The sequence below is a fragment of the Sapajus apella genome, unplaced genomic scaffold, assembly GCF_009761245.1.
Source record: "Sapajus apella isolate SASKATOON/1434 unplaced genomic scaffold, GSC_monkey_1.0 scaffold2, whole genome shotgun sequence".
In the NCBI taxonomy this organism is placed as follows: Eukaryota; Metazoa; Chordata; class Mammalia; order Primates; family Cebidae; genus Sapajus; species Sapajus apella.
Window position 1 is genome coordinate 67044821 of NW_022436942.1, and position 11082 is coordinate 67055902.

Here is an 11082-nt window from a genome sequence, read left to right on the forward strand (position 1 = left end):
GAGAGGTCACCATATTGATGCTGAACTTAGTGCGGACACTCAATCGGCATAGCGCACTACAGCCCAGAACTCCTGGACTCAAGCAATCCTCCCACCTCAGCCTCCCGAGTAGCTGGGACTACAGGCATGTGCCACCATGCCTGGCAAGCCTTCTTTTTTTTTTTTTTTAACAGACAGGGTCTCACCCCATCATTCAGGCTGGAATGCAGTGGCACGATCAAATTTCACTGCAGCCTCAAACTCCTGGCCTCAAGTGATCCTCCCACATCAGCCTCCCCAAGTGCTGGGATTACAGGCATGAACCACTGCACCCAGCCAGGACTATGTTTTATGATTTTTTGCATCCTCAGTGTTGAATATCATGTCCAGTGCACGCTGGATATTCCATGCATACTGACCACTTGCCATGACATGATCTGTAAGTGTTCTGATGAACAGACTTGAGAGGTGATGCACATCACTGCAGATTCCAGGCATTCCAGCAATTGTCTGTGCCACCCCGCTAAAGGGCAGGACAGCGCCACGTCTGTACCTCCCCACCACTCCTTTCCGACCCAACTGAATTGGACCAGGACTCTACCCAACACTAAACTGGGCCAATCAGCTTCCTTTCCTGAAGATTCGGGAGTGGGGCACTGAGCAGCTGAGTCAGGTGTGTTTGCAGAGCTGCGTTATGAGCCCACAGAAGCCCTGTGCATGATCATGCATACACAGCAGCCACGAGGAAACAGAAGGAAGGCAGTCTGCAGAAAAGGGCAGAAACGAGTGCCACAGATTCAGAGAGGCAGTGGTCTTGGGCCCTGGTGGTTCCCCAGCTCCCTGTTCCACAGAATGACACCAGGCTCTACTTTCTTGCTATGCAATCTCTCTAAACTGTCAGAAGCTGCAAACCATCAGCTCATCAACCAAAGCTTCACTGCAGATGCATTTTATTGAACTCAAACATCATTTGAACATTTTGATCCAATACAATAATATTTGGAGATTTCACAGAAAAACCTAGACTCCTTTCTTGAACATTGGAAGATTCGGTCACACTGGACAGAAGGTGGCACATCAGGTGGAAGGAAGTTGCAGCTACCCTCTGCAGACAGGGCTGGTGTTTCTATCTCTGCTACAGTCCCTGCTCTTGTTCTTTATGCCTTTTCCGTTTCACTGATTTGCATTGCCTGACGTTCTCCTGTAGGAAATTAATTACTGATCCCAGTCTTACAATAAAGCTTGATTTTTAAATTTTAATTAGCCTGAGCAGAATTTATTCTCCTTGCAATGGAAACGGGGCTGATGAGAGCTCTGTGGTCTACACATCCATGGCAGGCTCCTCTTCGCACCCATCGCCCATCCAACAGCCATTGCTATTATTCTTCTGTGCTAACAGAATCCCAGTTTTGTGTTCAAGAGGCTGTGGGTACCCATTAATACTGGCAGGCCCTTTCTTCCAGCCCTACAGCAGGATGCATGCTAGGATCGGCATGCCACCCAGGTCTGATCAATGAGAAGCAATGGTAAATCTGCTGGGGGGCTTCCTTTTCTAACCAAAAACAACAGACTCTTCTGAAAGAAAACCTTTTATGACAGCTCCTTTCCCATTCTATCTTCTTCAAAAATAAATATGACATCCGGCACAGGGCAGCCATTTTGTGACCACGAGGTTTCAAGCACAGAGTCAAATGGCCAACATGTAAAGGATGGTGAAAAAGAAAGCCCAAAAGAAGCTGTGTTCTTGATGATACTGTTAAGCATTGAACCTTTCCTGATCTCTGCCTGGTTTTGGTTCTAATGGTTTGAGCCACGATTGACTGGGATTACTGTTATTAGGTTGGTGCAAAAGTAATTGCATTTGGGAGGCAGAGGTGGATGAATCACTTGAGGTCAGGAGTTTGAGAAACCCTATCTCTACTAAAAATACAAAAATTAGCCAGGCATCAAGACAGGCACCTGTAATCCCAGCTACTCAGGAGGCTGTGGTGAGAGAATCACTTAATCCTCGGAGGCGGAGTTGCAGTGAGCTGAGAATTTGTCTAAAAAAAAAAAAAAGTAATTGTGGTTTTTGCCATTGAAAGTAATGGCAGGGGAGACTCTTGATCTCATCATTCAAGGCTTTCTATTGCTTAACATTATATTAAAAACGATGAATATCCATATCCATTTCAAAGTCAATTCCTAAGATACTGTTTCATCCCACTGGGAACACCACCAGCGTCAGTTATATGTTTTTGAGAATACTTGAAGAGAAAGACAGAAATATATAGCTCTGGCCACATTAAATATCTGCCACTTTCTCAGATCCTTCCTAACTCTGAAAGAAACATGGCATTTCCATTAACGAAAATAGGAGCTTTTTGAATAGGATTGTTCAAAATTAGATACAAATGTCTTTGGATAAAGGTCTCGTGTATTCAGAGGTTTGGGTGCCTTTTGTGATAGCTCTTGTACCATTCGATAATATTGACTTTTTGAAAAGGGCAGGCTATTTAGAAGGCAAAGAGTTTTTAACTTTCATTTTCTCATGTAGAGAAAGCCCTCAAGTGTAAACCCCTTTACCCCATTCCCTGGGAAATATTCCTGCCCACCAAGTACTCTTCCCCCACCAGCCCCCAGCTCACTGGGTTATTCTAGGGTGAGGGAGCGGACACGATCATCCAGCAGCATCTGACCAGCCGGAAGGCAAAAGAGACAAGCAACAATTCTGTGTTACCCAAGAGAGCTCAGCTGTCCAGAAATAATGCGAGCTACAGCCACACGTGGTTCAAGAAAATGTGGTTGTCAGAGAGAGGCAGGGATCTGCCAAGCCGCCTCCTCTCCAACTGCCTGGGCCGAGGGGGCTGTAATCCATATGTTAGAGACACAGTATTGTTTGCAGTTGATCTAGAACTTGAGCTTGAAGAAGTCCCCCATCATGACCTGCACACCATTAGAAGAAAGCATTGTCTCCAACAGGCTCAGCCACAATGTTGGCAGTCAACGGCGCATCTTTCCCCACTGTTGGAAAGGAGATGATCATCCCAAAGCATTGAGATGAGTTCCGATGAGCAAAGGTAGCTAGACCGTTAGGCTGGACTGTCACTAGGACGTGATGACAATGAATAAACTTAGACTCTTGCGATGTCCATCACTGACATGTTTTAATAGGAGATGAACACACACGTTGACTTCCTTGCAATGTTTACTTCAAGCAGTAGGTCAGTCTGCTCCAGCCTTTGATGGGATCTGCCAGCTCCCTCCCTCCTTGTCTAGGTCCCCTGCCTTCAGCATGGGCAAAAAAGGCTTCAGTAAACTATCCCCGGAAGTGACGTTGCCTGCAGAGACCAACTCAAAACCCAGTTGGCCTCCCTCCCATTTCTTTGAAAACATACACATTTCACACACCTGAGTCCTCTCGCCCCTCTCCACTCCATGCCAGGCTCTATGAGTGGAACCCCAGGGGCTGCCTTTGTGTAATGACCAAGAAGGCCCTGGACAGAGGAGCAGCTTTGCATCCCCACGGGACGAGATGGTGGGTGTAGCATCCTTTTGGTTTCTCTGCCCACTCAGCCATCTACACAAAACCCAAAGCCCTGGATTTTGGATTTTGTGCCTGGGACCTGAGTAAGCTTTTTCCCATCAAGAGTCACCATTCAGGCCGGGTGTGGTGGCTCACGCCTGTAATCCCAGAACTTTGGGAGGCCAAGGTGGGCAGATCACTTGAGGTCAGGAGTTCAAGACCAGCCTGGCCAACATAGTGAAACCCCGTCTCTACTAAAAATACAAAAATCAGCCGGGCATGGTGGTGGGCACCTGTAATCCCAGCTACTTGGGAGGCTGAGGCAGGAGAATTGCTTGAACCCGGGAGGCAGAGGTTGCACTGAGCCAAGATCGTGCAACTGCACTCCAGCCTGGGTGACACAGCAAGACTCTGTCTCCAAAAAAAAAAGTCACCATTCAGCCTGACCAAGGAGGGGGTCAGGAAAGAAGCCCAACCGTGGCCTTGGCTGCTTCAGAAGGGGAGGCCCGTGCTCTGGCTTGAGCTTGATTCACTTTCCTTTGACCTCAGTCCTCAGTTCCCAGGGGGTAACAGATTCCTGAGGTTGTCACCCAGTGCAAGTCCAGCTGTCCCCAGGGACACATCTGGATCTCTTGGCGCCAACAACGGCAACTCCAGAGGGGCCTGGGTTGGGGCAGGTGGCTCCAGTTTGAATGCACAATGTCCATCTGCCAGAGAATTCACTGGTCAGGCTCTAGGGAGGCAAACAGAGGGGGCCCTGCCAGGAAATAGCTGCTGAGACCACACTAGATCACCTGCAATTTCAAAGAAGAAAGCCTGGGGCTGTGGGTGTGGGAGAAACCTACTGAACAGGTCCGGTGGGTGGCTGGCAGGTGTCACATGGGCCTGGGCCTGGATGGTATCTACAGAGAGATCTTTTGGTTATTTCACCGAAGGTGTGGCCAGGTGACTCTGGGTGGTGTCTGATTAGTTGCTGGCATCACCAGACCCTCCTAATATGGGTAGTTTTCCCACGCAGATCCACAGGTTATGAACAAAACTTTCCCCACATATACAGAGAACCCCCTAGAGCAAATACCTCCCCACCCCTGGGTGGACCTCAATGAATATGAGCAAACTGAGTCAAGACACAAAACCCTGTTGGTCCAGGTCAAACTCTTGGGTGAGTTCTTGATGTTGGCAATCAGTGCCCCAGTTGGGGCCTGCCAGCCCCCCGAGCTCTGCAGCCTCAAAGACCAGCTCAGTCCCCCATCAGTCACTATTCCTGAGAGCCAGAGTTCGACCTGGTGACACCTGCACCATGCATTCCTCGGCCGACCATCTCCTGGCCCCATTCCCGGTGGCTGGACTCCTGTAGTCCTCGGCCTTTGGTCTCGATGGGCAAAAAGCAGGAGGCCAGGGCAGCCAGGAGGCAGCAGCCGCTGTAAACCGCCAGAGTCAGGTACACAGAGGATTCCAGCATCACCTGGGGAAGGAGCCACAGGTTGGTGAAAGCATCCCTTCTGAAACACAGACCTCACCAACCATCAAACAGTATTGGTAACATCAGGCCGCCTCGTGATATCTGGTTACTAAAAAGAGTCTGGTGATTCACCCCTCTCCCACTTTGTCCCTCTCTCTCCATGTGACATGACTGCCCCTCCTTTGCCTTCCTCCATGAGTAAAAGCTCCCTGAGGCCTCACCAGAAGCCAAGCAGATGCTGGTGCATGCTTGTACAGCTTATAGAATTGCGAGTCAAATAAATCTTGTTTCTCTATAAATTACTTGGTCTCAGGTATTCCTTTAAAGCAACACAAAGCAGACCAACACAGATGCCATGCCACAGCCCTATGAGCCAAGTACTTCATTCCCATTTTACAAAGGAGAAAATTGAGGCTCAAAGAGGATAAGTGGCTCCTACCCAAGTTCATACAGATAATAAGGATGGGGCTGGGATTTGAACTGGGGTCTGCTAAGCTTGAGTCTGGGCACCTTATAACTCTGCTCTCCTCTGGGACAGTGCAGTGCCTGTGCCAACTTCTTAGTTCTCAGCACATGGCACATGGCAGAGCGGAGTTCCATTTTCTCTCTCTTTTTTTTTTTTTTTTTTTTTGATATGGAGTCTCACTCTGTTACCCACGCTGGCGTGCGGTGGTGTGTCTATGCTCACTGCAATCTCCACCTCCTGGGTTCAAGTAATTCTTCTGTCTCAGCCTCCCGGCTAGCTGGGACTACAGGTGCGTGCCACCACGTCCGGCTAATTGTTTTGTATTTTTTGTAAAGAGAGGGTCTCGCCGTGTTGGCCAGCCTGGTCTCGCACTCCTGACCTCAAATCATCTGCCTACTTCGGCCTCTCAAAGTGCTGGGTTTCCAGGTGTGAACCATCATTTCCAGCCCATTTTTTCATTTGCCAAATGGGCATAGAGTGGTGTCACTTCCTAATGAGACGACTCTTGAGGACACCTGGCACCATGCAGGCACATGGTGAACTCTCAACCAATATCAGTCAGGAGTGCCGCACAATGGCCAAAACCAAAGTAGAACAGAAGCACTTGGCTAAACGTGTCTTTGAATTCTATTTCTCTGAAATATTCAGACTTGGCAAATCCGCAGAAAGCAGATGGGTGGTTGCCAGGAGCCTGGGGGAGGCGAGGAATGAGAAGTGACTGCTCAGTGGGTCCAGGGGTTTATTTTGGGGTGATGAGAAGGTTTTGGAACTACATAGAAGCAGTGGTTGCCCAAAGCTGTGAATGTGCTGAATGCCACTGAATTGTTCCCTTTAAGATGGGTAATTTTGTTATGTGACATTTATCTCAATAAAAAAGTGATACAAACAGAAGAAACACTAGATATTCAAGAAGCAAAGACGTACTAAGATCCCTAGATAGAAATGCTTCATGATACATGAAGAGTTGCAGAATTCTGCACTGACGTCCAATGATCCAATTCGAAAAGCAGGAACAGGCATATTTGTTTTCCACTAAATCGTGTTGGCCTACTTGTTTTCTTTCCTTGTTTTTTCTTTTTCAGGGTCTCACTCCATCGCCCAGGCTGGAGTGTGGTGGCACAATCTCAGCTCACTGCAGCCTCTGCCTCCTGGGTTTGAGCGATTTTTGTGCCTCAGCCAGAATTACAGGCACCTGCCACCACACCTGGCTGATCCTTGTATTTTTAGTAGAGATGGAGGTTTCACCATGTTGGCCAGGCTGGTCTCGAACTCCTGACCTGAAGTGATCCACCCGCCTCAGTCTCTAAAGTGTTGGGATTACAGGCATGAGCCAGACAGTACCCAACCCATCTTTCCTTTTGTTAAAAAAAAAAAAAAAAAAAATTCAGCTTTTGTCATGGGTCCACTGCAGGTTTGTTACATGGATATACTGCACGATGCTGAAGTTTGGGGTACAAATTATCCCATCACCCAGGTAGGGAGCACAGTACCCAACAGGTGGTTTTTTTCTGCCCATGCCTCCCACCCTTCCTCCCCAGCCTAGAGGTCCCAGTGTCCACTACTCCCATTTTTATGTCTATATGTATTCAATGCTTAGCTCCCAGAGAACATGCGGTATTTGGTTTTCTGCTCTTGCATTAATTCGCTTACCATGGCCCACTGGTTTTCATCCAAACTGTTTTTAAGCAAATCATAAAGCAGCCCAAGGATCTGCTCCACAGGGAAGACCTGGTTTGACTCCTGGATTGTCTACTTTCCACTGCATGACCGTGGGCATGTCATTTTATCCCCTGAGCCTCTGTCTTCTCACCTGCAGGCAATATTTCCTCTGTTCCCAGGTGTGCTGTTAGGATAGAGTGAGCTAATGCACCCCGAGGGCTCTGCGGACGGTCGGCATGTAGTAACTGCTGGCTGTGCGTTGTTTTGTGACCCCCCCCACCCCTCTGTATTTGGGGGCAGCACCTACCTGGGCAATGAACGGAGTGATGAGAGCACCCACTCTTGCCATGCCACTGCAGGTGCCCAGGCCGAGGGCCCGTGTTGCCGTGGGGTAGACCTGAAACACCGGGGACAGATGTGGGCATGGGGACATGAAGGTTCCTCCCCCTGCTCCAGCTCCAGGCTGATGGGACCAACCCCAGTGGCAGCCCAGAGTCAGGGCAAATCCCTCTGGTGTTGGTTATGCCCTTAAGGGACAAGGATCCTCGCCCCAAAGGGCATGGGAGGTTCAACTCAGAACTAGGGCAAGAGGCCAAGCTGTGGGTGGGAACCCAGGAAAGGGGTCTTCCCTATCCGAGGGTGGGGCTCCCCAAAGACTCTTCCACCAGGAACTGCCACACGTTCACAACTCAGATGTCACTCTCTACCTTCTTTTCACGAGTTCACCTTGAAGCCTGGGTCATGGGCTTTCAAGGAATTTTATAAAGAGAGATGGAAATGTTTACAGTCTCTCAGTTTGCACCCAGTAGGGTCCACATGCCTCGTTGTTCCCTAGGCAAAGTGAGAAGGGATTGTGTATCTTCCAGGCCAAAGTCATTAAGAAGGGTGCATTTTCTCCCCTGCCCTCCCCTGTCTTCTGGCTGGGAGGAGGACTCCATGGCCCTAAGGCAGGGCTTCTCAGCCTGGGCACTATGAATGCTTTGGGGTGGCTCATTCTTTGTCATGGCGGGAGGGTCTGCTGTGCACTGTGGGATGTGTAGCAGCAACCCTGGCCTCTACCCACAAGATACCAGTAGCACTTCTGCCCACCCCGCTACCTTATGACAATCCAGAATATTCCCAGGCATTGCCAAATGATCCCTGGGGTGAGATCCCTAGATAAGAAAGGCACAAGATGTGAGGAGCCTGGGTCCCCAGATCACTGAAGGAGGAAAGCTGTCCCCCAACCTAGACCACCCATATTGGACTCTTATTTTACAGTATTTTATTCACTTATTTATTTGCGACAAGGTCTCACTCTGTCATTCAGGCTGGAGTGCAGTGGCACAATCATGGCTCACCGCAGCCTCTACCTCCCGGGGCTCAGGTGATCCTCCCACCTCAGCCCCACCCTGAGTAGCTGGGACAACAGGCATGTGCCACCATTCCCAGCTAATTTTTGTAGTTTTTGTAAAGATAGGTTTTCACTATGTTGCCCAGGTTGGTCGTGAACTCCTGAGCTCAAGCGATTGACCTGCCTTGACCTCCCAAAGTGCTGGTTTTACAGGCGGGAACCACTGTGCCTGGCCTGGCCTCTTTGATAAGCAACAAGCTGCTCTTGTGTCAGAACACTCCGCTCTGGGAGTTCTCTGTTACATTAGCTGGCATGTTTCTAATAAATGAAATGCTCCGTGCAGAAAGCTTGCGAAGAATAAAAATGTAAACAGGAAAATATACAACTCACTCAGGATCGCAACCCTCAAGAGATCTGTCACATTTTGATGTACATTCCTCTAGTTTTTCCTGTGGCTATCTATAGCACATGCATCTTCATTCACTTACTTATTCAGGACATATTTTTTGAGTGCATACCATATGCATTTATACCTGATATTTCAATTCACCCAATTACATAAACAATATAGAAATATATTCTCTTTGTAAAAAATCAAAATACCTAAATTCTTTCATGATCCACTCTCTCTACTAGGAAAATTCTCCCCATAGAACCCTCCTATTAGGGATATCTTTGGAATGTGTATTCCCAGATATGTTAAAAAAAATATACATATGGAAATAGATAGCATTTTAAAAATACATAAATGGTATCATATAATATATATTATTCTGCAATTTGCCTTTCCCATTCAGTAGTGTGTCTTAAAATCCTATCCACATCAATACATAGACATCTACCTCATTCTTTTTTTTTTTGACAGGGTCTTGCTCTGTTGCCCAGGCTGGAGTGCAGTGGCGTGATCATGGCTCACTGCAGCCGTCACCCCCTAGGCTTAAGTGATCCTACTGCCTCAGCCTTCAGAGTAGCTGGAACTACAGATGTGCACCACCACAGTCTGGCTAATTTCTATTTTATTTTTTTAGAGAGACGGTCTTGCTACATTGCTCAGGCTGGTCTCAAACTTCCAGGCCTAAGTGATCCTCCCGCCTTGACCTCCCAAAGTGTTGGGATTACAGGCATGATTACTTATTCGGGGCATACTTTTTGAGTGCATACCAATGCATTTATATATAATATTTCAATTCACTCAATTACATAAACAATACAGAGATACATTTTCTTTGTAAAAGATCAGAATACCTAAATTCTCTCATGATCCACTCCCTCTGCAAGGGCCACCTCATTCTTTTCAATGGTTTCTGGAAGCAGAGCATCCCCCCAGCCACTTTCTCCCCACAGCCCGTTCCCCAGCAGCTCCCAGACACCCCTCCTACCTCAGGTGTGTAAACATATGCCGCTTGAAAGCCTCCAGAAATAAACGCTCTTGCAATGAAGAGTAACAGAGTGAGCACATTTCTAGGGGAGGAGGATAAAGACAGATAATGACATTTTTTTCTGTCTGCTTGGTTCAGCCTAGTCCTATCTTCCCAGGCAGTATTAATGCCCTTGCAATTGCCAAAGGTGACCCCTCCCTGACGCTCATTGACACAGGCATGTAGGCATACATATTTCAGTACCAACTTGACAGGCATGCTTTTACAAGTTCATCATTCTTCAGAGTACTCGGCTGAGAGAAGAAAACATCTGTGGTGCCCAGGATGGGCGCAAGATTAGGGAGAAGTGTATAAATAATGGAAAGCTCAGACAAGAACTTGGCTGGGGGTGGAGCAGGAACTGTGCCAGGGGCCAGCTGAGCTGGGGAAAGTAAACCACTATTCAGTATTCTTAGGATAATTCTGATTCCAACCCTCTGTCCCATTGTTCCCACAAATGTCCCAGAACACCAACAATTCAGGGTCGAAGCTACATCTCCCAAGCTTCCTCAGACCAGGAGGTGGCCCACAGGTTCCTCATTGGGTATGGTCTGGGGCCTCTCAGAGATCAAGAGAGGCATAAGCCATTTCCATATTTTGAGGCTCTTGGCGAATAGAAAAATGGAGAAATGCTAAAATGGGGTCCATTTGAAATATTTACATTGAACAAGTTAACAGTTTTAACATATACATGAATTAAATAGCTACATGTATGCTCTCATTGGGAGATGACGTCAAAAGTCTAAAATTTGGCATTATTAGAGCAAAACTGGGGCCAAAGTTCCCCCCGCCCCGGACAACTCCCATCAGAGGCCCCCTCCCGGGCCCTGATCTTTTATTCAGTTGTGAGGCAGCCATGAGCCTCAGTCCTAGTGAGCACCCACACCTTTACCTGTATCTGCATCTACCCCTGGGCCTGCACTGACACCTGCACTCCCACTTGTACCCACACTTGGGCCAATACCTGCACCTGGGCCGGCACCTACACCTGTGCCCACACTGGGGCCTCCACCCACATCTGGGCCTGCACCCACACCTGCGCCCATACTTGAGTCAATACCCACACCTGGGCTTGTACCCATACCTGCACCCACACCTGGGCCTGCAGCTACATCTGTGCCCACACTGGGGCCTCCACCCACATCTGGGCCTGTACCCCCATCTGGGCCAATACCCACAACTGGGCCTGCACCTATACCTGTGCTCACACCTGCGCCTAACCCACACCTGTGCCCACACTTGGGGCTATGCCCATACCTG

General features: G+C 48.4%; 1 protein-coding gene across 2 annotated transcripts in view; it reads right to left on the minus strand.

Moving 5' to 3' along the window:
* Positions 1 to 2459: 2459 nt before the first annotated feature.
* Positions 2460 to 11082, minus strand: part of SVOP (SV2 related protein) — a 103963-nt gene continuing 95340 nt past the window's right edge. The window contains exons 13-15 of one of the 2 annotated variants that reach the window (XM_032300715.1): positions 9784 to 9865; positions 7379 to 7468; positions 2460 to 4949 (exon numbers count right to left, since the gene is read on the minus strand). In XM_032300715.1, coding sequence (XP_032156606.1) covers positions 4743 to 4949; positions 7379 to 7468; positions 9784 to 9865 — 379 coding nt within the window. In that variant the 3' untranslated portion in view covers positions 2460 to 4742. The remainder of the gene's footprint in view (positions 4950 to 7378; positions 7469 to 9783; positions 9866 to 11082) is intronic. The other variant, XM_032300706.1, reaches the window with a different exon arrangement.